The 25538-nt window shown below is 42.1% G+C and overlaps 1 protein-coding gene across 6 annotated transcripts in view; it reads left to right on the top strand.

The window, feature by feature from the left end:
* Positions 1-13661, top strand: part of LOC140740021 (zinc finger and BTB domain-containing protein 7A-like) — a 148839-nt gene extending 135178 nt beyond the window's left edge. For all 6 annotated transcript variants that reach the window (XM_073068811.1, XM_073068813.1, XM_073068814.1 and 3 more), the window contains one exon: positions 1483-13661. In XM_073068811.1, the coding sequence (XP_072924912.1) occupies positions 1483-1963 (481 nt within the window). In that variant the 3' untranslated portion in view covers positions 1964-13661. The remainder of the gene's footprint in view (positions 1-1482) is intronic.
* Positions 13662-25538: the final 11877 nt, after the last annotated feature.

Raw genomic sequence — 25538 nt, 5'->3', positions numbered from 1 at the left:
TGGCCCGTACCCCTTTAAACCTCTCCCATCCAGGTACTTATCTAGATGGGTTTTTAATGTTGCCTGCCTCAACCACTGTTTCTGGCAGCTCGTTCTAAATATGCACCTCCCTTTGCATGGAGAGTTTGCCCTGATGTCTGTCTTAAACCTCTGGCCTCTGTTTTTAAACCTGTGCCCTCTTGTTTTCACCACAGGTTGGAATGCAGGTGAGGGGCAGAGAAAGGATAAATGCACACAGTCTTTTTCCCAGGTTTGGGGAACTAGGAACTAGAGAGCACAGGTTTGAGGTGAAGGGCAGAAAGATTTAACAGTAAATTGAGAGGCAACTTTTTCACCCAGAGGGTGGTCAGTTTACGGACTGAGCTGCCAGAGGAAGTGGTTGAGGCAGGTACATTAACAGCATTTAGAAGGTACTTGCATGATTCTATTTTCTTCCTAAATTTATCAAACAATAATGTTGCAACCTGCAGTTCACCCCAAGTGAATCTTAGCATGGATTGAAGAGAGCTGGTTTTTCACAAAACAATTTTGTTGCTAAGCACTGACCTTTGTATTGGAAACATGTGACAGCAGCTGCTGGAGGGGCTCAGGGGGTCGAGTGGCATCTGTGGGGGGAGTGCTGGGCACCCCACAGGCTCCCTCCCCTCCAGCAGATCATTTGTTCCACCCAACTCTGTACAATGCGGTGAAGCTGTGTGGGGGAGACTTAGCATTCGTCAACTTGTAAATGGAGTAATTTTCAAAGACACAGATTTTACTAGAACAGTTGAATAGTAATTTTTAATGAATTAAGTAGCTTTGCCTGGAGTCTTGGGTGCATTTATTTTTAAAGCACAATACCCAGAACAGGCAGGAGACAAAATGAATTTCTGATCCAAAAGTAGGTTTGTAGTGTAGCGACATCAGCAGATCAACTTCTGAGCAGAGGCATTGTAGGAGGAAGGATTTGAGGAAGGAATGTGTGAGTGGTTTGGCAACATTACACAGTATTTACTGCCACATATTAAGAATGTCCCCATCCTGCATGGTGCCAATTAGTGGGTAGTGCGGGTGGAGAGAAGAAACAGGCCATTGTATTGTTGTACCACGTTTGCAGAAGTGATTGGAATACAGTCAGCTGCTAACTTAGTACTGAGAATGGGCTGTGTAATTTGTGTTGATTATCCCTGTCCCCGGGAATCTCTCTCTAGGAACTCCTTTGAAAGTGTAACATCAATGTATCCTGGTAACTGGGGTTTTCTTTTACCCCTGGTGGGGGGTGTGGTTCTGGACCAAGGCCCTTATCCTGTGTACGGACTGCTGTGCACAGGGAAACTTTCTGTCATTCGAAAAGCCACAGTGTGGACTGTCTCCATAGCAGCACAGAAACAGGCCCTTTGGCCCATCGAGTCAGCACCAACCTATCACACAAGTTTTACCCATTTCTTTGAAGTGAAAACCTTCCTTTTTCTAACCAATGTTTTTGTTTTCTTGATTACACAGACAGGACAAGTTGAAAGTTCATATGAGGAAGCACACAGGAGAGAAACCCTACTTGTGTATCGAGTGCGGAGCTGCGTTTGCACACAACTACGACCTGAAGAATCACATGCGCGTTCACACAGGTCTTCGCCCGTACCAGTGCGACGCCTGCTTCAAGACCTTCGTCCGCTCAGACCACCTGCACAGGCACCTTAAAAAGGAGGGCTGCAACGGCACCCCCTCCACAAGAGGGCGCAAGCCTCGGGTGAGGGACACCAGTGGCCTTGTGTCCGAGGGATCAACCGATCCTGTCAGTGGAGAGGGCATCGTGGAAGAGGCTGCCAACACAAGCATGGAGTTGGAAGAAAACAGCAACCCGCAGCACTTTGAAAATCAATCTGAAGAAAATTATTCCAAGCTTTTGGAGAATGAAGAGTCTGAGAGGCTGAATGTAAATGAGGATTTAATTGCAGAAAGCAAAAGCCAATTGTGTGAAAGCTAAACCAAATTATGGTAACAGGAAGGTGGGTGGGATGGGCAGGGTAAAGGGGCACAAATCTTCTTCTATTAGTAGTTCCTCATCCTTTTTAAACAAAAATGGGCGAGAAGGATTTTTTTTACTTTATTTCAGAAATAGCTTAGTAGTACAGTGCTAGACCTCTTGTTTTACAGTTTAGACAAAGGAAATCACTGCTAGAATCTTAAATAGGAGTTGATCTATGCTACACTCATCAAGCACTGGTTACTTCTGAGTATTGATCCTTGGTACAAAGTGAGATGATTGCTATCAGTGCAGATTCTGCTAATTGATAAATGTATCAGCGACCAAGGCTAGTACAGGTACTTATCCCAACAAAGCCGCAGGATCCCAGTATTAGCATTGGTCAACTTCTAATATTAATCAACTAGAAAATAACGTTAAATTATGATTTTTAAAAAATTCATAGTTTGGTTTAAGTAACTTTTTTAGTGTTCAAGTTTATGACTATACAGTACAAACACAGGACAGGAACAGCAGTAATGAGATCAATTATGGTAAAATAAGTTTCTTAAGAGTTTTTAAAAGAAAATCTAGCTTTTTGTTTCAGAAGTCAGGTTCCAAGTCATTTTATTTTTTAAAAACAAACCTTTTTGCTAATTTTGCAAACTGGTTTGGAATCTAAGAATTTAGTTGTTTTTAAAAGAGCGTTTACTGAATGTATGGTATGTGTGACAATAGTGAATTTGAAAGGATTCGGGAGTGAGATGGTGTGGGAAGGGCTGATACCTTTTCAGGTTAGCAATAAATTTGGAAGGCCTAGCACTTTTATATAGAGGGTTCAATCAGTTTATTGATCTGAACCCTTTGTAAAAATGTTTACAAGTGATATCCCTAATCAATCAAATATGGAGAAAGGGAAAGGGTGAGAAAACTACTAATTCTATTTTGTAACATAATAATTATATAGACCCTCTAAGCTCATTGCACTTATAGCCAAGAGCTTAATTTGGGCTGGGTCATACAAAGCCCTTGCCCAGTGTTGATCAGTTTGGTCCATATGAGAAAGGGGTAAAAATAATGAAATTGCAAAGTAATTTTAAGAAATTAGGTTTTATTTAATTTTAAGGCAGAAATTGTAAATTATTTTATTGTAGCTATTCTCTCTTGAAAATCATGAGAACTGAGAAATCTTAGAGGCCTAAAGTGTTATGAAAAAAATATTTTATCCCAGTTAATCGAGAATATTTATCAGGAATTTGTTTTCAAGTAATTAAATTTAGCCACACAGCTCTCTTGCATGGAGTGACATCCCATGAATAATTTTAGCTTTGTCAGACTGTATCCAGCCAAACAAAATGTGAAGACTATTGCTGAAAGTTGGTAATGAATCTCCTAGATGAAAAATATTTCTATAACGACGCCTCCACTTCTCATAAAATAATTTATTACCAAGTACAAGCGTGAGGCAGGCAATACACCCTCCAAAGTATTCATATCATTCTATCACGGTTAGATTGGGAGAGTTTACTGACCCTTTAAAGCAGAGTTTTAATGATAGGTGGACATTTGAAAGAGAAGAGTTCTAACAACATTTTTTAGAATGTATATTCTAATTAAACCCTCATCATTCAAGAATAGATTTGGAGTATATTATTGATGACAAAATCTCCCAATTTCTATTGAGTAATTAACTGAATAACCAGCTCCTCCAGAACTGCCTGGTAACTCGATTGGTTAGCTGTAGCACAAAATCCTCTCCAGCTGGGCTTCTTCCCTGCAACCATATCTAGCCTCATACGGAGAACTGAAGCAACATTGGGTGAATTGTTCTGGCTACCAAGTCCTGGTGTGGGTTTGTAAATAATATGTATTTCACTTAATGAGATTTTATTTAATGGATTGACCTTTTACTTTTTGATAGTGAATTTATGGGGCAAGTTGTGTATTTCAGCACTGTATGAAAAGGAGCAGGTGTGGGAGCTTTGAGGGAATTGAGTGTTAGACACCACTACAGGCAACCTTTTACCACATTCCTTCTTTTTGCACTAAAACAGACTTCAGCGTGCAGTAGCAGGCACGGCTAGCTGCAGAAAACACCTTCAGCATGCATTTCTAGTCGACAAATAGTCAGCAAGGTCAAAATACCAACAGTCAAAGCCCAATTTTATGTTGTGCTTGGAGCGTTTTGTCATTTTCATACAAGCCATAGACAGTGGCAAAGGTGCGGTCTCTGGAAGTTGTATGAAAGTGTTTGAACAAGGTGTGTGTAATGAAAAGGGTTGGTGGCTCTCTTTTTGCTTAAATCTTTGTTCTGAAATATACAGTAGTTTCTCTTTTTAGAGAAACTATTTTAGAATTGTTTAAACAAGATGCATGTTTTATGCAGTAATGTGGTATATTTGAGAGTGTTCAAATGAAAAGGCTCGTAATGTAATTGTAAACTTCTTATCCCAATGACAAATGTGATGAAGTGTCATAAATATTAGAGTAACATTGTACTTGGAATCCTCATGAAACACAGCATCAGTTAGTTGTGGTCTCGAAAACGTCTGGACCATTTAACTGGACTTACTGAGCAACCTTCCTTTATGTGCCAGGTTCACAGGCATATCCTTTGCAAATATTTGTGCCCTTGGCAATGATAGATTTTTAATGAGCAGAATAGTTAGTGGATAGCCATATAAATGTGGGCAATCAGATATATATGTACATATATAATATATTAAAAAATCTCCCTTTCTCCTTCCCCTGACCTAATCACCCAATCTCTATCCCTGTGGAGCTTTGTCAAGTCACTGGATTATTATAAACTGTTCTGCCTGCCTTTCTTTTCTGGTAATATGTTGTATTTGATCTTGTTTTAATTATGCCCTCCTGTCATAATCACCCCCTTGATGCATTTAATCTACTGAAGCCATACACTAAATCGTTGCTTGAACATTTTTTCAATAGCTAAAGGAAATTGGAAGTTGGGTTTCAGGTACTGTTGGATAGATTTTGTTTGCTCTTCTGTGCCCTGAAGGAGGTCGACATTTACAAGCTCCTAGCTGCTGCTTCGCTTCTTTTTCCTTGAATGAACTCGTGTTTGCCCCCTCCGCCACTCAGCCTGTACTGCGTGAGGTGACCGATTCAAGGTGGTTTGAGTGAGAGTCCCAGATGTCAGTCAGAAGTACCTTTCACGAGTTGGAACCTGTGTCTCCAGGTCCTCCTCACAGGCTTAATGTAGAATTCAGTTTCAGAGTAGCACATCTCTCACTTCACTTTAAACAATTTGTGAATTTATAGACTTAACATAAATGTTGATTTGGAGAAATGACATCATATAAAACAGAAGCAGGCCTGTCAGCCTGTTGAGTCCATTCTAACCACCAAACATCCATTTACACTAATCCTACACAAGTCCCATTTTATTCTTCCCACATTCCCATCAATCTCCCAGATTCTACTATTCGGGACAACTTACAGTGGCTGTTTAATCTACTACACTGCAGGTCTTTGAGATGTGGGCGGAAACCAGAGCTCCTGGAGGAAAACCCACATGGTTGCAGGGAACATGTTTAAACTGCACAGGGACAGTGCCAGGGGTCAGACTCGAACCTAGCGCTGTGAGGCAGCAGCTCTTCTGGCCATGTAACTAAGCCAGCCTATTTGGAGAGCTTACATCTCCTCAACTCCCTTAAATTCAGCCGTGGCCTCTCAGGTTTTGTCACCTCTTTAACTCCAGGCTTTCCGTCTGGTGCCTGTCCTCCCCCGTTGTCCCATTTCATCTGCAGGCCATGGGAACGAACACTCAGATTTCTCCTGATCAGCCAGTACAGCCTTGGCTAAGCACACTGGAGAGTTTCGTCACACTACCTGCCACCTTAAGCAGCACCACCCCGCCAGCCTATCTCAACTTGCATTTGTATAGCACCTTTAATGTAGTAACTCAGCACATACAAGAAAACTTGGTAGTAAATTAGCGAGAGGTTAGGGCACTAAGCAATAGGGCACATCAACGGGGCTTGTTTAATGTGGTCCATTTTGAGGATGCATACAAACATTCTAAACAATGAGAGAAAGGCAGAGATATTTCATAAAGCTATATAATAAATAAAAATATTCAATGAATTGAAAGATGCATATTTCCTATCTATAATCCCGTAAGAACCCAGAACAGTTTAGAAGAATTGGCAGTCATAATTCAAAACCATATTGGATACAAGTTAGGACATTACAAGTCACACACAGCTGGGATTACACACGTTGTAACCCTGTAGTGCACATTTAGGGAAGTGATGTGTGATTAATATGTGCTGTTGACAAATGTTGCTATCACATCATTCTGAATATGTCCCTTTTAGTCAAACGAGCTCTCATTTAAATCACTTTAAATCTATGCAAAGCTAAATCATCGGAACACGAGGCTTTTGTTGAAGCTGATTTTGGTGCTGCATTGCATTTGGCCCACCGTATCTTGTCAAATGAGAGGCTGCCCCTCCAGGGCATTTGACTGTAGAATTGGGTTGGGTACAACTTCAGATTTGTGTTGCACCCTTAGAATTAATCTGTAGTGTAAACATGCTCCAAAACTATTAAAATGCTCTGATTTGGCATCATTTCAATTGTGGTTCCTTGGAAGGTGAGTAATAAACCCCTTTAGTATCTGTAAGTATCGGTAGGTTTTATTTACTGGTGCCTTGTGAACAGATAGTCAGAAAACATTCCTGCTGCAGAATTTTAATTATTTTTAATGAGTGTTTGATGGATTAATAAGCACATTGTTAAGCCTACCCTCTCCCATTCCTGGTTTTCTATAATGTGAACAGATAATGACTGACATTTAATAACTTTTGATTTGTTAGAATCCGGAAACTGAAATATTGCAAACTATTTCTAAGCAGTACATTGGAAATCTTATAGAACTGAACTCCCCCTGTTGGCCATTTAGTAGATCAAATATTGTTTCATACCTTTCTAACGTCCACTGAAGGAGTTGAGATCAGTTTGATCACAACGTAAAAATTCATGTAATTTATTTCGGTCTGAATTTTGAAAACGGTCTAATCATTTTTAAATCTGCTAATTTTTGTTCAGTCCTGCTAGTTCATATATGTCAAACTCAAGGCCCGCGGGCCAAATCCGGCCCGCGGTAGAATTATCTTTGGCCCGCGAGATAATATCTAATTACTATTAAAGCTGGCCCCAGTAATCAAAGCACCTATGGCGTATGATATGGCTAATGCTGAGTTTATTCAGGTACCAGGTTTTCAGGGTTTTTAGTGTTTATTCGGCAGTCTTGCTCGGCAGTCTTCTTCATAAGAAACAGAATTTGTAAAGTGAAACACTTTGTAGTTATAGCAGAAACTGAGACACATGAGAGCAGGCTGAAAAAACGGAGGCAACGAAAGCTGCGTTTGCACGCGTCCGACTGATCCGGCCCCCATGAAGCTCCATTTTGCTCAATCCGGCCCGTGACCTAAAATGAGTTTGACACCCCTGTGCTAGTTGAATCAGCAATCTGGCCACTCCACATCTTGTCACATGTAATCATAGAGAAGAGTGTCAAGAATGCTACTGCAGCAAAGAGTTATTGTCTAGTTCCTTATTGTGTCCATTTAGAATCTATCTCCATCCTAAGATGTTTATTGTGACATCCAGTGACCTTAGAGTTTGAGATCACAAGAATATCACTGATTTTTTTTACCATACTTTAGAATGAATATTTTAATTTCATTTTGGAGTTTTATTGAATAAACCAAATGGAGCATGTAGAGGAGAGGCATAATGCAACAAAACCATTGTACACATAAAGAGTACAAGCTATGAGCAAAGAGCTAGCTTTTAGCAGCCCAAAGATACCAGTAAAACGTAGAATGAATAAATCACTGTTTCAACAACAAAAACAGAAGGTGTGGAGCTGTCTTGCAGGTTAGGCAGAATGTAGACACGGTTAAAGTTTCCGGCCCACGACCCTGTGTCAGAGCTGTTTCATCAGTGAGAAGTGAAGTTAAGATGCATCTGAAAAATAGCTGTTAGCCCAGAAATGACAAAGTTTTTGTTATCTTCTGTCTGGCAATGATGTGAAGAGCAAAAGATACAGAGGACTTCAAGATGCAATTGGATGCAATGCCAGGAGGGTTGATGTATTAGAGAAATAATCTTCATTAGGCTAAATGGCTTTGCGTGCTCTTCTTGAGCTTTAAGTTCCTCAGCCCTCCTAATTGTGTAACATCTGGATGAAATGCAGTAATTGAAGCTAATTAGGATTTAGAAAACTTACTGGGGGCACGAGACTGCAGATGCTGGAATCTGGAGCAGAGAACAAACTTCTGGAGGAACTCTGGATATTGAGTAGCATCTGTTTGGGGGGTGGAAGGAGGAATCGTTGATGTTTCAGATCTCAATGCAGGGATCCTCCAGCAGTTTGTTTTAGAAAACTTACTGTTGTGTTTCATGAGTTTCCCTTCTTTATTCCAAAATCCAAGCAAAGGAGCTTAGACGCAAGGTGGCATGTTGTGTGTAATTCATTGCCAAAGCAGAGAGGGGACATTCCATACTGTGTGTGCATAGACTCTTAAACTGGGTATGTGGAGAAATAGAGAGAATTTCAAATTGCACTTTGGGCTATCGGTAAATCTTGTAAATAAAACCACTAAATCAATCAGCATAGTCCAAAATACATAGCTTTTATACTGAAAAATCCAAAGAAATTGAGAACTGTTATGCATATATTGTATACTTTGAATTTTTCTGCCCATTATTAATTTTTCCAGTTTTAAGTTTCATATCTTGCATTTGACTGCTGCACAACCTTATAAATTATACAACAAAAAAATACAACGGGCAAGATTTAAAAAATGATAAAAACACACAAGCAAAATAGGGAGCATGTGAAGATTACAGGATTTTATTCTACACAATTGGCAGCTTGGGAATGTTTGGAGACTTGTATTTATAATAATGCGCTTTGGAATAAGGGCTTTGGGACTCAGTGGAAACTGTTTCTGTCAGTTCTTGAAGCTCCTAATTTTGCTTTAATCATTCTGATGAGTGAAATTCTTAATTAGTTCTATCTTTTGATTTAAAGTGTTTTTCATTATAATAGTTGATTTTGATCAATATACTGTAATGTTTTCCACCACATTCATTAGCATTATATTTAATCATTTCAAAAGCAGAATATTGCTATTATATTAGACTTTCTCCTGCTTTTCTTCTCTGTGGGGGCTTGCCACTCTCATGTTTTTGACACAAACTCCCTAATCTCCTCCCTACCTTCCCAAACCTCTTCCTAAAATGATACGGCAGGTTCAGCAGAACTGGGCATCCCAGCTTGTACAAAAAGCTGTAATCTGCATGGTCTCATGGTTCCTTATAACTTGAACCCACCACATCATCTACACTAAAACAGAACAGACAACAACAGAGCTGTTTTACTCTGTAAGAATTAAAACTATAAAGGCAATTGTTTTAAAGCTGGAAACAGAATCACAAGGATGGCTGGATTAAAGCTGACCTGTATTGGCAGCCATGTGGATTTTCCTTAAACTTTTTGAGATGCCTTGCAAATAGCAAAATGGGAGAGTGTATGGTATCATCTCTGGAGATTGGAATGAGGTATGCATGACCCTGGCATTTCTGCTGACAGTACTGCTACCTTTTACAATTCTGCAGAGGGAGGGGGTGGTCAGTCTCTGATGTACATGAGCCTGCCAGTCCTCTGTATGAGAATGCCTCTTGATGGTCATCTTTTTCTGTCCACTATCCAACATTTAGCCCAAGCTCTGTTGGGGGGGGAAAATTGCACCTTTTTGGCATTTTACATGGTCTGTGATGTCATTGTTCCTGAATAAATGCTGAATATGTTTGACATTCCTTTTCCTTTCTTGTTTTAAAGTTAATCTAGTGCTAATGGGACAACATGTCCTCTAAAGATGTAAGAGACAGGAGTGATGTATGAATGCATAAAATCTTTGTCCCCGAGAGTCTCATTTCTCTTCAGTAGTCACACTTGCCCTCTCTGGCATTGATACCTGCTACCTGGTTACCTGCATAACATTTCAAATGCCTTCCTTGTTCACATATCACGCTGGTCAAATGTAAAACAACAGAGTTCGGAATTTGAAATTAAATAACTGGGCTTTAAAAGATTTTTTTCCACCTTTTCAAAATGCTAGATTTTTGAGACAGTACCTCCCCTTTACTTTGCTTTCTCCATGTCACTGGAGCTCAAGAACTGGAAAGGAAACCAGGTCCAGTAGATTCCAAAGTCTTGTGTTTTCTTGCTGTGGCTGAATGATGTATGCCTTACTGTTATCATCGTGTAATGATATGCTGTACTGTAACAGATGATGGGTATTTTCTCAGGTTCTATCATAGGGTGGGATCCAAGGTTTGAAATTTGCTCGAGAAATTTTGATGAGCATCTCATTATCACCCTCTCTCCTCTCACCCCTCCCTAAAACTGCCCATCAAAATAACTCCTGTAGGACAAGAACTGTCTGCAACTATATTTATTTTCTTAATTTGGTTATTCCAATTACCAAACCTGCATCTCATCTTTTTAAAGAAAATTGATTTTAAAAAAATTCTGTCATAGATCTTAAAGAAATATTCCTTGGGTGTAGCCTGAAAGTGTAAAGTTTTTTTTATTTAAATACTTTGAATGTCTTTTTTTAAGTTTCTCCAAAATTAGTATGGAAAATAAAATCTGTATTCTGTATATTGTGATAACATGAGTATGAACTGTGTAATTACTTTTTTGGAGTGCTTTTGGATGTTACATTCTCTCTCACACCAGTAACTTGTTTCATGTTTCCAATTGGTAGAATTGTTCAGCAAAATTTGCATGGATTTGAGTTCAATTATGAGCACCCCGTGATTAAAAAGTTTTGTTCTTCTGCCTGGTGACCTCAATACTTCCCACCCACAACTAATAGTGATCGAAAGATTTGTGAGAAATATTATGACCCCTCTCCCAGTTCCTGCTGCCTCCTGCTTGCCCTATATGATCAGTGTTGACTGAGAACAGGCCAACTCCTTGCATTAAAACCTTGATGTAAAGTTTGGATGGTCATTAAGTGCCAGTCTAATTCCATTCATGACGTAGGAGCTTCATATTGTAAAAGAGGTTTATTCCATCTCTACTGTGACTGTTCTCCGTTTCTCACCTTCACTGATCTCCTCCTCTCACCCTAATGTGGCTGGAATTATGGGAAGGGTAGGCCTTACCACCAGCACAGCAGCCTGTGTGGGCTTGTACCCGTTGTCTCTGGTGACTATTGGTGTCAAATGTGAGGGATTCCAATCCATCTAGTCCAGCCCAGTAGATGCAAATCTCCAGTTTCTTCCATTTCACAAGCGATGTAGCATCAGCTGAACTGGGCAAAGGGTGACAGAAAGTCTGTAAGCCACTGCCGAGGGAGACTGACACTGTAGCTGAATGGGATGTCCTGATGTACATTGAGTAACGAATCTGCTGGTTCAGTGAGGCTGTCACATGATCAGGAATCATGTTAGCAAAGCCAAGTGGTCTGCAGATTTGTAAACATGCAGCTCCTGAGTTACCTACAAACTACTGAAGTGTTGCTGCTGTCTTATTGGTTACCCTCTAATTCTCATTTCCTTTGTCTCCAGATGGACGGTTATATAAACACCCACTGCTCTCTACTCCCCTCTTGTGGCCAATTCACAAATTTAAGTCGGGGCTGTAAGTGCGGACAATGTAGCACTGTCTTCTGTTGGCCCGCTGAACGGCCGCTGTGTGACATGCCAGCAATCGTCAGTTGTGAGTTCACTGCAGTGAACATCAGCTGAGCTGAGACCAGAACTTGGCTTCTGATCAGGGTTTGCACAGTTTACATCCTGGTTCTTCCTGAACCAAGGCAGGCCGGGAGAGGGGAGGTGTTGGAAGAGAGAGAGAGAGAACAAGTGTGGGTCCCCTTGGGCAGGGGTTGGGTTGCTGATCAGGTATGTGGTTGGAGAGACGGTGATGGTGGAACCAGAGGTTCAGAGTTGATGGAGGGTGAGGAAAGGGCTGTCAATCTGGGCTAATATGACTGGAGTAAGGGTTGATGGTCTGAAGCTCTATTGGGGGAAGACCAGGCCCTTTTGGGAGTTTAGGGTGAAATCAAGTCTATCAGCGGATCAGATGCTTGTGGTGATTGCAGGCTGGGCCAATCAGTGGAGGAGAAGCATGAGGCATAGTGAGATTCCAGTCCAGCATTGAGCAACAAAAACCTTGGAGTCACACAACATGGAAAGACTCACCCACTGATGCCTAGGGAGCTAGTCCCTGTCTGCGTTTAACCCAAATCCCTCCACATCTCTCCTATCCATGTACTTATTTAGATATCTTCTAAACGTTGCCAAAGTGCCTGCTACTATTTCTAGGAGCTCCAAGTATACATCATCTTTGAGTGAAGAAACTGCCCCTGATGTCCCTTTTAAGTCTCTAGCCTTTGATCTATGCCCTCTAGTGGAAAACATCGAAAACCTACAGCACAATACAGGCCCTTTGGCTCACAAAGTTGTGCTGAACATGTCCCTACCTTAGAAATTACTAGGGTTACCCATAGCCCTATATTTTTCTAAGCTCCATGTACTGATAGTGGCCACGCCTGGACAACACAGCCCGGTTTCCCCAGCACTGAACTGGCATCAGACAGGCAAACTCAATTCATGCTGGGAAGTTCTTTAAAGTGACACAAAATAGTCATTGTCCCATTTCACTCTACCAAAGCTCATTTTCTGACTGGGTAGTCTTGAAATAAACAACTAGAATCACATAATCAATATATCATCAAGTCACGAGCAACATCAGAGTAGGACACAGCTACTTCCGTTTGATATTCCATTATACCAAAAATTCCAGCACGTACATCAGGCTTTTCCTAGTGCATTGGTGTCAATATTAATCACCCCATTGATCTGCATGGTCAAGGAATGGAACTGGAACAGCAAAAGGTGTCCATATTTGCAACGGATTTCACAGAATTTCCATTGAAACATTTGTTTCCCTTCACCCACATTAATGGCCCATTAAAGCATTTAGCTTCATGCAACACCACAAACTGTGCACGGTGCATTTAGAGAGTGTAATCAAGACACTTTATCATGGGCTAGCAGGAGCCATTAAGAGAGGGCAAAGATCAGACAGAAGGTGGTGATTTGATCAGCTTGTCCCCACCCACTGAAAATGCAAATTCATGCCACCAATACCTCCCAAAAGTTATCAGCACTGAATGGGGAGGGAGAACCCTTTGAATATCCGAGCTCGTTGCAAACCCATGAGAAGCATTTGGAGTAATCTAATTCAGGGCCACAAAGGCAGTTAGAATGCAGTCTGGCATTCTATTAAGTCTAATTTGTGTCCTGGGACTGACAGGTGGTTTTTCTTGCCTAACTTTTGAATTCTTCTCTAAAACTTTTAATTCCTACAGTCACTTTTGCTGAGGCTGGGAGCATTCGACTTCCCAGTTCGATCGTTTCTGCTGGATCGGCTCCAAATCAGCAGGATGCCAGAGTGCAACAGAGGAACTCATCCCTGCAGATAATTTCCAGGGCTCATTACAGGCACCGAGCAGATTTCAAACCCATTTGTAAACAAAAGTAATGTTTTCACTCCTCTTCAGGGTTAGTTTTGCAAAGCAGTCAAGACTTTGTTACTTTTTGAAGACTGTACTGTAACTTGTTTAATGATATGTTTTTTTGCACTAATAGATGATTTTTGAGTTTCCCCAAGCTGTGTTTGTGTGACTTTTTTAAATTGTTTATGTCCTTGTGTGGCTCCCATTCACAGTTTACAGATGTCAACTTTCCAGATTGCGTTGAAATAATAAGGTTAATTGTAGGGTTAATTTGCTTTTTCAGTCTTCCTCGCCCTATTGAGTATTTATAACTTATTACAACGCAGAAGAAAGCCATTCGACCCATTGAACCATGCTGGCTCCCAGCAGAGCAATCTCATCAATCCCATTCCCTCTCTCCTTATTTTCCTGGCTCCCTGCAGCTAATTCTCCTACACATGTTCGTCAGATCCCCTTGAATCTTTTGCCAATGACCTATACCAGGGCAATTTGCAGCAACAAATTACCCTTGGGGATGTAGAGGAAACTGGAGAGGCTGGGGAATCCCGCGTGGTGACAGGAAAGGGTGAAAATTCCATTAAGGAACCTGGCATCAGCAGCACTAACTGCTGCACCACTCCTACACCCAGCATTTACCACAAAATCCAAGAAACCGGGAGAGTTTCTGCCAGTGACTGAGCACAGATCACTAGCAGCCATGCCATCTGGGATTACAGGTCCTGGGTACAGTTTTAGCACAATTCGTTTCGGCCTGTTTCCAGGATTTAGGAGGGTAGGGTTTGGTTAGCACACGTGCCTCTGTAAACTGGGGAGAGGTGCCTGATTATTCACTAAGCTCTCTAGCTGTTCACAAACTGTTTGCTCACTCCAGAAAAATGTGCAAGTACTAGCAGAGAGCTGTCTGACTCTGTATATCAGCATGTATGCACTACACTACTGGATCAATATTGCAGATTGCCCTGGTCCTCCAGCAAAAAGACACACTTCAAAAGTGAACAATCAATTTGTACCCATTTACCCTCTTACAATTAAAAGTTAATCACAGAAAGCCGAGTTTACTGAGCCTGGGCCGCATAGCTCCCCAAGAGCATGGTCAAAGAAGGCAATTGATTCATCCACCTGTTAGATTCCTTCCAGAAATAATGATATTTATGTTAGAATTCAGTTTTTCAGTAACCTGAAAGATAACAAGATGAGTGAGGATGAATAGGTGAAGTAATAATTCTCCAAGACATTTCCCACTGAGATTTTCCAACTCCACATGTGGGTCTAATCCAGACTAACAGAGTTTTATTGTTAATACACAAGAAAATGGGCAACCAGCCCTTCCAGTCTGTCCTACAAATCAGCATAACCATGGCTGATTTTTGCTGGCAGCCTCAACTCCTGTACAAGTTCCCCATTACCCTTAATGTCTCCTTTCACACTGTCTGGTAGAGGAAGTTTCTATGCACCTCAATTTTAATTGACCAGCCCCTTGTAGTTATGCCCCTTGTTTGTGACTCTTTTTAGCAAAAACATCTCCCAACATTCTGTCAAGCCCCTTAGGATCACGTGTGTTTCAATAACGTCACCCCTCTGTCTTCCAGACTCCAAGAAACACAGACCCGAACTGTCTAACCTCTGTTCATGGGACAAACCTCTCAGCCCAAACAGTAGTTCCTAAGGACTGCTTAATGCTTTCTTCAAAGTAAAGGCACCATGTCTGTGCATGATGTGCCAGGTGTAGTCTCATCAACACCTCGTATAGCTGTGACAAAACCTTTCTGCTCTTAAACTCCAATCTGCAATGAAGATAACTTGTCATCCGAAATGTCCTCCTCCTTCGTAGAACAGGTTTTCCCTTCCTCTACCATTGACACTGCCCTTACCTGCATCTCCTACATTTCCCAGACATCCTCCTTCACTCCATCTCCCCGCCACTTTAACAGGGATAGAGTTCCTCTTGTCCTCACCTCCCACCCCATGAACCTCCACATCTGGCACATCATTCTCCACAACTTTTCCCCATCTGCAATGGGATCTTACCACCAAACATATCTTCAGCTGTCTCCCTCCCTCCCCCCACACGCTCTCCACTCTCCACTTTACACTGGAATTGCTCTTTCCATGATTCCCTTGTCCATTCGTCCCACCCTGTTGGTCTTCTCCTGCCTCCCACCCACCCCAGCACTTATTTCTGAGAGCGGAACAAGTGCTACGCCTGCCTATTCACCTATCCATCAGCATCTGACAACAGTCCTTCTGGGGAGGCGACACTTCACCTGCAAATCTGTCAGGGTCATCTGCTGTATGGTGTTCTTGCTGCAGTCTCCTCTACATTGATAAGATGCGACATAGATTGGTTTGATTGCCTAGTCGAGAACCTTCACACCATCTGCAACGAGGAGACATCCCAGTGGCCAGCTATTTGAATTCCACTCTCCATTCCTGTTCCAACATGTCAGTCCATGGCCTCTCCTGTTGCCACAGTCAGACCACTCTCAGGATGGAGGAGTAACATTCCATATTTCATATGGGATAGCCTTCAATTTGATGGCATAAACATCAATTTCTCCACCTTCTGGGAATTCCTACTTCCCCCTTATCTCCTTTCCCATTTCTCATTCTGGCTCCTCTTTTAACCCTTCTCTTCTCCACCTATCACCTCCCTCTGGAGCCCGTCTTCGTTCCCTTTCTCTCATGGTCCACTCTCCCTTCTTATCAGATTCCTTCTTCAGCCCTCTACCTTTTCCAACCTCTCACTTCATCCACCCTCCCCCACCTTCCTCCCCCTCTGGCTTCACTTATCACCTACCAGTTTGTACTCCTTCCTTCCCCCCCCCCCACCTTATTCTGGCTTCTTCCCCCTTCCTTTTCAGTCCAGATGAAGGGTCTCAGCCTAAAACATCGACTCTTCAATGCTTTCTATAAATGCTGCCTGTCCTGCTGAATTCCTCTAGCATTTTTGTGTGTTTTACTCTGGATTTCCAGCATCTGCAGAATCTCTTTTTAGAACTTGTACTGGTGTTGTAGTGGGCAAACTAAATGATCCATAGTCTTTTATTTGCTGCCAGTGCCTTGAATTCATCTGCAGGTGCAACACAATGATATTCCAAAATGTGTGGAATTACCTGTCTTGGAAAGCCATTATATTTTGAGCCAGTGACAGTGAAGGAAGAGTGATACATTCCCTGGTCAGCATGGTGTGTGGCTTGGAGGGCAAGTTTCTACTGGTGGTGATCCCATGCTCCTATTCCTCCAAATGCTTGAGGTCATGGGCTTGCAAAGAAAGAGAAATTACGTAGCATGCTGCAAACAGGAGGATATCTCAGTCATGGGTAACACAAATGAGGCTACATGAACCAACAAAGACAATTCCCCATGAACAGCAAATAAAGTATCTGAGTAGATAGGCATGTTTTGGTGGCAATGACTGAAGGATGAAAATTGGAATTAGTTTATTGCACTGAGATAAAGTGAAAAAGCTTGTCTTTCATACTGCCTATAAGATCAGATCATTACACAGTACAATGAAGAAGAACAAGAGAAGATAATATCAAGTGCAACAGCTACAGAGGAAGGGAAAGAGGTGCAAAATCATATTGAGGTAGATTGTGAGGTCCAGAGTTTAACTTATCATCCAAGGGAACTACTTAATAGTCTTACACTGGAAGGGTAGAAGTTGGCCTTGAGCCCAGTGGTACATTTGTTCAGGCTCTTGTGTCTTCTTCCCGATGAAAGAGTAGAAAAGAAAGACCACCCAGGGTGACCTGGCCAGTGAGCGAGCTCTCTTGCTTGAAATTGGAGACTCAGTCCTTGTCAATGCACTTGTACACCCAGCTGTCACATGACATGCCATTTGACTGCAGTCAGTGTACAAAAGTACAGGTGGAATTGGGTTGCTGCCTTAAATGGCCATCTCTGCCCCACAGACTGAGCTATTGCAGTTATCAGGCAGCCATTCCTGCGCCAGAGCTGTCCATGGGCATCCATTGTGCCCGTCTCCATTCCTCCCAACAATGCAGGAGAGCCTCTCAACAACCTGGACACACCCACGATGGGGACACAGCTTGGAAGTAATCGATCAGCAAGCATATTAGAATGTATGCAGAATGGTAACCACCATAATGATTAATTAATAATAATGTAAAGTACATATCCTTTCTTGATATTGGCATTTTATTAAGATATTTTTAAAAATATTTAATAAAATTTAGAGGAGTAACTGAGTATCTTCCAAATGCTGGACTCATAGAGTCATAAACCATGGGACAGGCCATTAGGCTCAGCATGCCTACCAATGGGCATCCATCTATATTAATCAATCTTCTTGCATCCTTGCATTCTAGGCAATCGAAGTGCTTGACAATATGCGATTTTCATTTGTGTAATTACTCATTCATTTTTGAAAGGTAATCCTTCTTCAATGTAAGCAGATTCCAAAGGTCTCCTTGCATTCTTCGTGATGGAATTTGTTGTAGAGTCAGGAAGCAATAATGTTGCAAGTCACTCAAATCACTTTGCTTTCTAGGTCTGTGTAAACTTTTCCAGCCCTGTATCTGTGGTTGATTCCCCCAAACCATTAAGGGCATGAGCTCCTTTGGTAATGACCCACCACCATGGCCTTTCTGGAAAGTCACCTGTTGACATTAACTGTAAGGAGACTGAAGGGTGAAGGCATTCTAAAGATCAGATGAGAAACCAGAATTCAACAAGAACTTGAAAGGAAACACCGTTGTGTTTGCTGAGCACTGGAAACACTGGAACCTCCTTGGCCATTACAGAGACTTGGTTGTCACAAGGATAGGAATCGCTGTTGCCTGTTCTGGGGTTTAGATGTTTCAAAGAGAACAGAAAGAGGTGAAGAGTTGGGGGAGTGGCATTGCTAATCAGGGAGAGTATCACAGTTGCAAAAAGGGAAGATGTTGTGGATGTATTGTCCACGAGTCAGTGTGTGTGGGGGGGGGGGGGTAGGGGGAAGGCATAATCAGGAAGAGAGCAATCACTCTATTGAAAGTATTTTATAGACCCCAAATAGCACAAGGATACTGAGAAGCAGATCAGGAGGTAGATTTTGGAAATGTACAGGGTTGTTACCATGGATGGCTTCAACTTCCCTAATATTGATTGCCCTATCTAAATCTTTTGCACTAAGAAGGTGCCAGTGTTTGTTAGGTGAGCCCAAGAAGGATGGTGTGGATGTGGACAGTGTAGAAGGCAGGCAAAGACTACAGTGTGATATAGATCATATGGGCAGAGAAATGGCAGATGGAGTTTAACCCAGGTAAATGTGAGGTGTTGCACCTTGGTAAGGCAAAATGCAACAGAAATCTTGGGATCCAAGTTCATAACTCCTTGAAAGTGGCTACACAGATCAACAAGATGGTCAAGAAGGCTTATGAAATGCTTGCTTTTATTAGTCGAGGCTTTGAGTTCAAAAGTCAAGAGGTTATGTTGCAACTTAATAAAACTCCGGTTGGGCCACATCTGGAATATTACATACAGTCTGGTCATCCCACTATAGAATGAATATTGAGGCTTTGTAGAGGGTGAAAATTTACTAGGATTGTGCCTGGTCTGGAAGGCATGTGATATCATGAGAAATTAGGTAAACTTGGGTTGTTTTCTCTGAAGCAGCAGAAGCTGAGAGAAGACCTGATGGAGGTTTATAAGATTATGAGAGGCATAGATAAGTATCTGTTTCCCAGGGTTGAAATGTCTAATACTTCAGAGCATGCATTGTAGGTGAGAGGGGTAGATTCAAAGGGGCAAGTTTTTTACTTGGAGAGTGGTGGATGTCTGGAATGGTGGCAGAGGCAAATACGTTAGAGGCTTTTAAAAGACGTTTAGGTAGACACATGGATGTAAGGAAAATGGATGTGTGGCCATTGCATAAGTAGGAAGTTTAGTGTTTGAGTGTTTTTAATTTGCTTACTAGCTGGTTTGGCACAACATTTTAGGCCATGTGGCCAGTTCCTGTTCTGTACTCTTCTATGTTCTATGTAATACATGGGCAGGCTGACTGCAGGAGACACCATACTGGATCTAGTACTAAGCAATGAACCAGGCTGGGTGACAGATCTCTCAGTGGGTGAGCGTTTCAGAGACAGTGACCACAACTCCTTGACCTTTACAGATATGTCTTTGGCAAGACAAGTGGAAGTGTTCGGGAAAGGGGAATTTTTATACTATTAGGGAGGAACATGGGAGGATAAATTGGGAACAGATGTACTCAGGAAATGAACAACAGAAATCTAAATGTTGTTTAGGGAGCACTTACATGGGGTTCCAGATGAGTTTGCTCCATTGAGACCAGGAAAAGATGGTTGGGTAAGGGAAGCATTGCTGACAACAGTAGTGGAACATTTAGTCAAGAGGAAGAAGGAAGTATACTTAGGGTTTAGAAAGCAAAGATCAGACAAGGATCTTGAGAGTACAAGGTACCAGGAAAGAGTTTAGGAATGTACTTAGGAGAGCTAGAAGGGGGCTTGAGAAGGCCATGGTGAGTAGGATTAAGGAAATCCCCAGGACATTCTACAAGTATGTGAAGAACAACAGGATGACTAGAGGGAGGGTTAGGACCGATGAGGGGTAGAAGAAGAAACATGTCTGGAGTTGGAGGAGTTAGGGGAATTCTGTAATGAATACTTTGCTTCAGTTTTCACCAGTGAGGGGGACCTTGACAAATGTAAAGTCATTGTAGATCAGGCAAATTTGGTGGAATATGTCGACATTAAAAAAAGAGGATTACTGGAACTTTTGTAAAACATTAGAGTAAGTACGTCACAGTGGCCAGACAGGATATAACCCAGCTTACTATGGAAGACTTTTACAAAGATCTTTGCATGTTCACTGGCCACAGGAGAAGTACCAGGTGGCTGGAGAGTAGCAAATGTTTTTCCTGCATTCAAGGGAGATACTAGAAATAAACATGGGAATTACAGACCAACAAGTCTTACATGGAAGGTGAGGACTCTTAGAGGAAGGAGAAATGTAGCCTGATTAGAGATCATCATCATGGACTTGCGAGGGGCATGTTATGCATCACGAGCTTGAATGAATTATTCGAGGAAATGACAAAATGAATTCATGAATATCGAACAATGCATGTGGTGTAAATGGATTTCAGTAAGGCATTCGACAAGGTTCTGCATGGTGGGCTCATTCAGAAGGTCAGAAGGCATGGGAAGCAGGGAGATTTGTTTCTGTGGATTGGCTTGCCCATAGGAGGCAGAAGGTGGGAGAGTATTCTGTCTGGAGGTCTGTGACTAGTGTTGGTCCACGGGGATCTGTTCTGAGACCCCTACTCTTTGTGATTTTTCTAAATAACTTAGATGATGAACTGGAACAGTGTGCTAGTCAATATGCACATTACATGAAGTTTGTGGAGTTGTAGATAGTGTAAATGGTTGCCATAGGTTACAATGGAACATTGACAGATTGGGCTGAGAAGTGGCAAATGGAGTTCGATTTGGAAAAGTGTGAAAGGATACTTTGGAAGGTCAAGCTTGAAGCCTGAGAACGAGGTTAATAGCAGGATTCATAGCGGTGTGGAGGAACAGAAGCATCTTGGTGTCCATGTCCACAGATCCCTCAAAGCTGTCATGCAAGTTGATAGGGTTGTTCAATAGTGTTGGCCTTCATTAGTCAGATTGAGTTCAAGCGCGGTAAGGTAATGTTCAAGCTCTGTAAAACTCCAGTTAGACCATACTTGGAATATTGTGATCAGTTCTGGTCTTATCATTATAGAAAGATGTGGAAGCTTTAGAGAGAGTGCAAAGGAGATTTACCAGGATGCTGCCTGGACTAGAGAGCATGTCCTGTGAGGAAAGGTTGTACAAAGTAGGGTGAGAGATGACCTGATTGAGGTGTACAAGATGATAAGAGGCATAGATAAGGTGCATTTTGCCCCAGGGTGGCAATGGTTAATTCAAGAGGGCAAAGCTTTAATGTGATTGGAGGAAAGTATGGCGAGATATTGGAGGCAGTTTTTTTTTAAAGAGAGAGTTGTAAGTGCATGGAATTCTTTGCCAGGGCTGGTGGTAGAGGCAGATATGTTAGGGACATTTTAAAAACTCTTAGGCATGTGGATGAAAGAGAAACGGGGAGCTTTATGGGAGAGAAGGGTTAGAGAGATCTTGGAGTAGGTTAAAAGCTCAGCACAGTATAGTGAGCTACATGGTCTGTTCTGCATTGTATTGTTCTCCGTTTGTAGCAGCTACGTGAAAACAAACCAAAAACGCTGAGAAACAAAGCCAGGGTAACTGAGACTGTTGTACTATGTGGTATAATAGCATAACTAGGTGTTCCAATTAGCGAAATAATGAAGTTAGCGATCTTAGTGATCAACAAAAAATGTCATTCCTTGGCTGCCTCTAACAACTAAGACAAAGTGTGAATACACAACTACAGCCATTGTTTCTACCATGCCCCAATCCATCCATCAGATCACCACCACACACCACAATACAATACAGACAGAAAATAGATACAAGGCTCTTCCATCCCAGACCCTAATTATTACACTACAACTACATACTCCTAAAACAGGAGACCTGAAGTCATCAAGGCCAGTCATCTTAACACTTAACACAGTTAGTAACTTGGTTTAATGCAATTAAAATACCTATCGCTTCTTAAAAAGAACAGACTCTAGTCGATGGTGCGCTTCTCCTTTAAGACAGTGGAAGAAGGGATGCCAAACTGGTTTAAAAGTTTGTTTAAGGAAGTGTAGTTTTCAACTCCCAATACCAACCAGTCTCTGGTAAATAAAACTGAAGATCTCAGAGCTGGACATTAATGTACCAGAGGGACATTAGGACCACTTGCATTTTCTGTCTCACGGAATCTTGGTTAACCCTTTCCATTCCAGATGCAGTGATTCAGATTGAAGGGGTCACAGTACACCGCCAAGGCAAGACTGCTGAGTCTTTCAAAGGCAAGGGAGGAGGACTGTGCTTCATGATCAACTCTTCGTGGTGTACTAACATGGCAGTGCTGTCCCAGCCCTGTTCATCAGACCTGGAACACCTCACAATCAAGTGTTGTCCATTTCATCTGCCATGAGAGGTTTCAGCAATTGTCCTGGTAGCAGTGTATGTCCCACCTCAGGCCAGTATAGACAGCCTCTAGACAAACTGAGTAATATAATCAACAGATATGAAACAGCACATCCTGATGCAATCTACATCACCTAGGGGGATTTTTACCAGGCCAGCTTGAGAAAGACTCGAAATAATTATTACCAAAAAACTCACTTGCAGTACCAGAGGAAACAACACACTGTTATACCACCATCAAGAGTGCTTACCGTGCTAACCCACGCCCATACTTTGGGAAGTCTGGTCACCTGAGTAAAGGCAGAGATTGAAGACTGCAGCAAATGCAATAAAAACCAAGAAGGTATGGACAAGGGAGGTGCAGGAGCGCACCGGGACAGGAGTGCATTCAGAGATTCATCTTCAAGTCTAAATGAGTACACCACAGCTGTCACTGACTTCATTAAAACCTGTGCGGACGAGCGTGTGTCTACAGGAACTTACGAAAGGCGAGGATGAAGCAGAAGGTTTATAGGTTCATTGTCTACCAAGGACTAGATCAGCGGCATTCAGGTCTGGTGGCCCAGGTCTGTACAAGAAAACCAGGTACAACTTGAAGAGGGATATTTCAAGTGCTAAGGAACAATTCCAAGTGAGATTGGAGGCAACATCGGATGTACATCAACTCTGGCAGGGTTAGTAGGCCATTACTTCCTACAAAGCATCATTCCCAGATGAGCTCAACAACTTTTATACTCGCATTTAAAGGGAGAATAAAACTACAGCTATGAGGACCCAAGTGACCCTGTGATCTTTGTCTCAGAGACTGACATCAAGCTGTCTTTCAAAAGGCTGAACCTTCAAGGCGACAGTCTCCGATGGAGTTCCTGGCAAGGTTCTGAAAACCTGTGACAACCACCTGGAGGGTTTTCAAAGACATGGTGGAATTGATGACCTTTTGCACAGACCTGATCAATATCTTCCATGTTCCCAGCTGTTGGGGGGGGGGGGGTGTAAAAATCTACAGAATTCCTTTCTGGAGTAGGACATCACCGATCCGAGAATGATTCTACTTCCCAATGGCTTCTCTTAACTTGTGCTCAGCTCCAACAAAGTTTGTTGTATTATCAGACTGTAGTTCACGAACCTGTCCTCATCTTGCTATAAAGCGTCAAAATGCATTAACAAAATAATCTATGTCTAAAGAAGATACTATTGCCATGTGAACAGCTCGTATAGCTAGATGGGTGAAAATGACTGCTTACCTCTTCACTGTACTCCTGCTCTTCACCTCAAAATGTCCAAAGTAGTCTACTCCTACACGTGTAAACGGAGGTTCATCTGAAGAGACACCATCCAGAGAAATCTGCCACATGCTGGCATCTTGGAGCTGCGTGCAGCCGTCAACAAACAAAGCGCTTAGATAGGATCCTTCTTATGCTGTACTAGTGCTGAGAGTTCAGTAATTTTGACTCAACCTGGATACCGTGGTTATGGCCACCATGTCCCACCTCTTGATGTTCATGCCTCAGCAAGATGTCTGAGATGGAAATCCTTTGCCAGGGTAACAGGATGTTTAGACTCTTCAGGCATGGCTACCCTACTAAGATGTCCACCAACTCTTAAGACAGCACCTTCAAATACTAGATTGAAGGTGGCTCTTCCCTTTCACATTTTCTGCCCTTTGAAAACTTAAGAATTTATCTGGAAATCTCCTTTTACTGGCAAAACCCAGTGATCTCCATTTCAGCCTTTTTGAGCTCCTCCATTGAGAGACAATCTTGACTGATCTGACCTTTGATCTTCTCAATCTCTCTTTCTCCCCAAAGAATCAAAATTAAATCAGATCTAGCTTAATTGTCATTCAAACCATACATGGAATGAGACATCATATCTCAAAGCTAAGAATCCAGGCCACTGTCTTCCTCAAATGGGTCTGAGATGAGAAGTGATGGATTATACCTGTTACCATGTCCACCTCCTCTTCAATCTGCATAGCATTCATTCTAACACTCCTCCTGACTCCTGGATCATCTAGCAGAAATTCTCCAGAACCATCAGGATTCACAGGCCATTCCCATTCAGGCTGAAGAAGATACAGAGGCCCTGACACCCATGTTTCATTCTTCAGGAATACTTTCACCTTTAACCCTCTAGAGGCCACATCTGCCAGGCTGCTTGAAGTGTTTACGTACCTCCATTGAGAAGCTTGTGAGACCTTGAGAATTTCTGAAACGCTCATTCCAAAGAAGGTTTGGAAAATGATAGTTTCATTCTCAATGTACTTCACCACAGAAGTACCATCAGTCCAAAACACTGAGTCCTGAGCTGCATGTGTAGCTCCTTCCCCCACAATGTGTCCATACAGATTGCCACCATAGTAGTGATGACCTCAATATGAGGGATGGAATCTGACTTCAACAGAGCTACCCTAGATCTTCCCATGATAAAAGCACTGCATCTGAGAGCACGTGCTGTGCAACTACAGGTAGGTCACTGCTCCATGGCCATCTTTGCTTGCAGCTATAAAGAAGTATAACTGCAGCAGTAATTTCTCCAAAATCCAGGGGTTTCAAACATCTAACAGCCCTGACGTTTTCCAACTGGCAGAGTTCTTCCAGCCAGCTTGTCCACTCATGAGCAACTGATGTTGGTGTAGTGTCATCCCAGACAAGCTTTCTTCCATAGATATTATAGGATCGTCTGAGCAGATAGCACCACCGGACTCAAGATTCCTAAATGAGAATAGATGGAACTAACTATAGAGATGATCCCACTTCTGGTGAGTGGTTCTCTAGGGCGACCTCTAGTGTACTGTTCAAGGAAATAAAGGCAGTCACTAATGCTGTCAGTCTTGTCTTCAACATTTTTCAAAAGCCCTCATGAATGCATAATACTGTAATGGATCACCATTGAAGATGTGAATCTCCTTTAGGCAGGACTGTTGGCCAATAAGGTCATTTCATTTTGCTTCCTTGTAATATCAATAATACTATTGTCTAAACC

This window comes from Hemitrygon akajei, chromosome 16 (assembly GCF_048418815.1).
Source record: "Hemitrygon akajei chromosome 16, sHemAka1.3, whole genome shotgun sequence".
NCBI lineage: Eukaryota > Metazoa > Chordata > Chondrichthyes > Myliobatiformes > Dasyatidae > Hemitrygon > Hemitrygon akajei.
The sequence above is the reverse complement of the archived record's forward strand: the minus strand, read 5'-3'. Positions and strand labels throughout refer to the sequence as shown.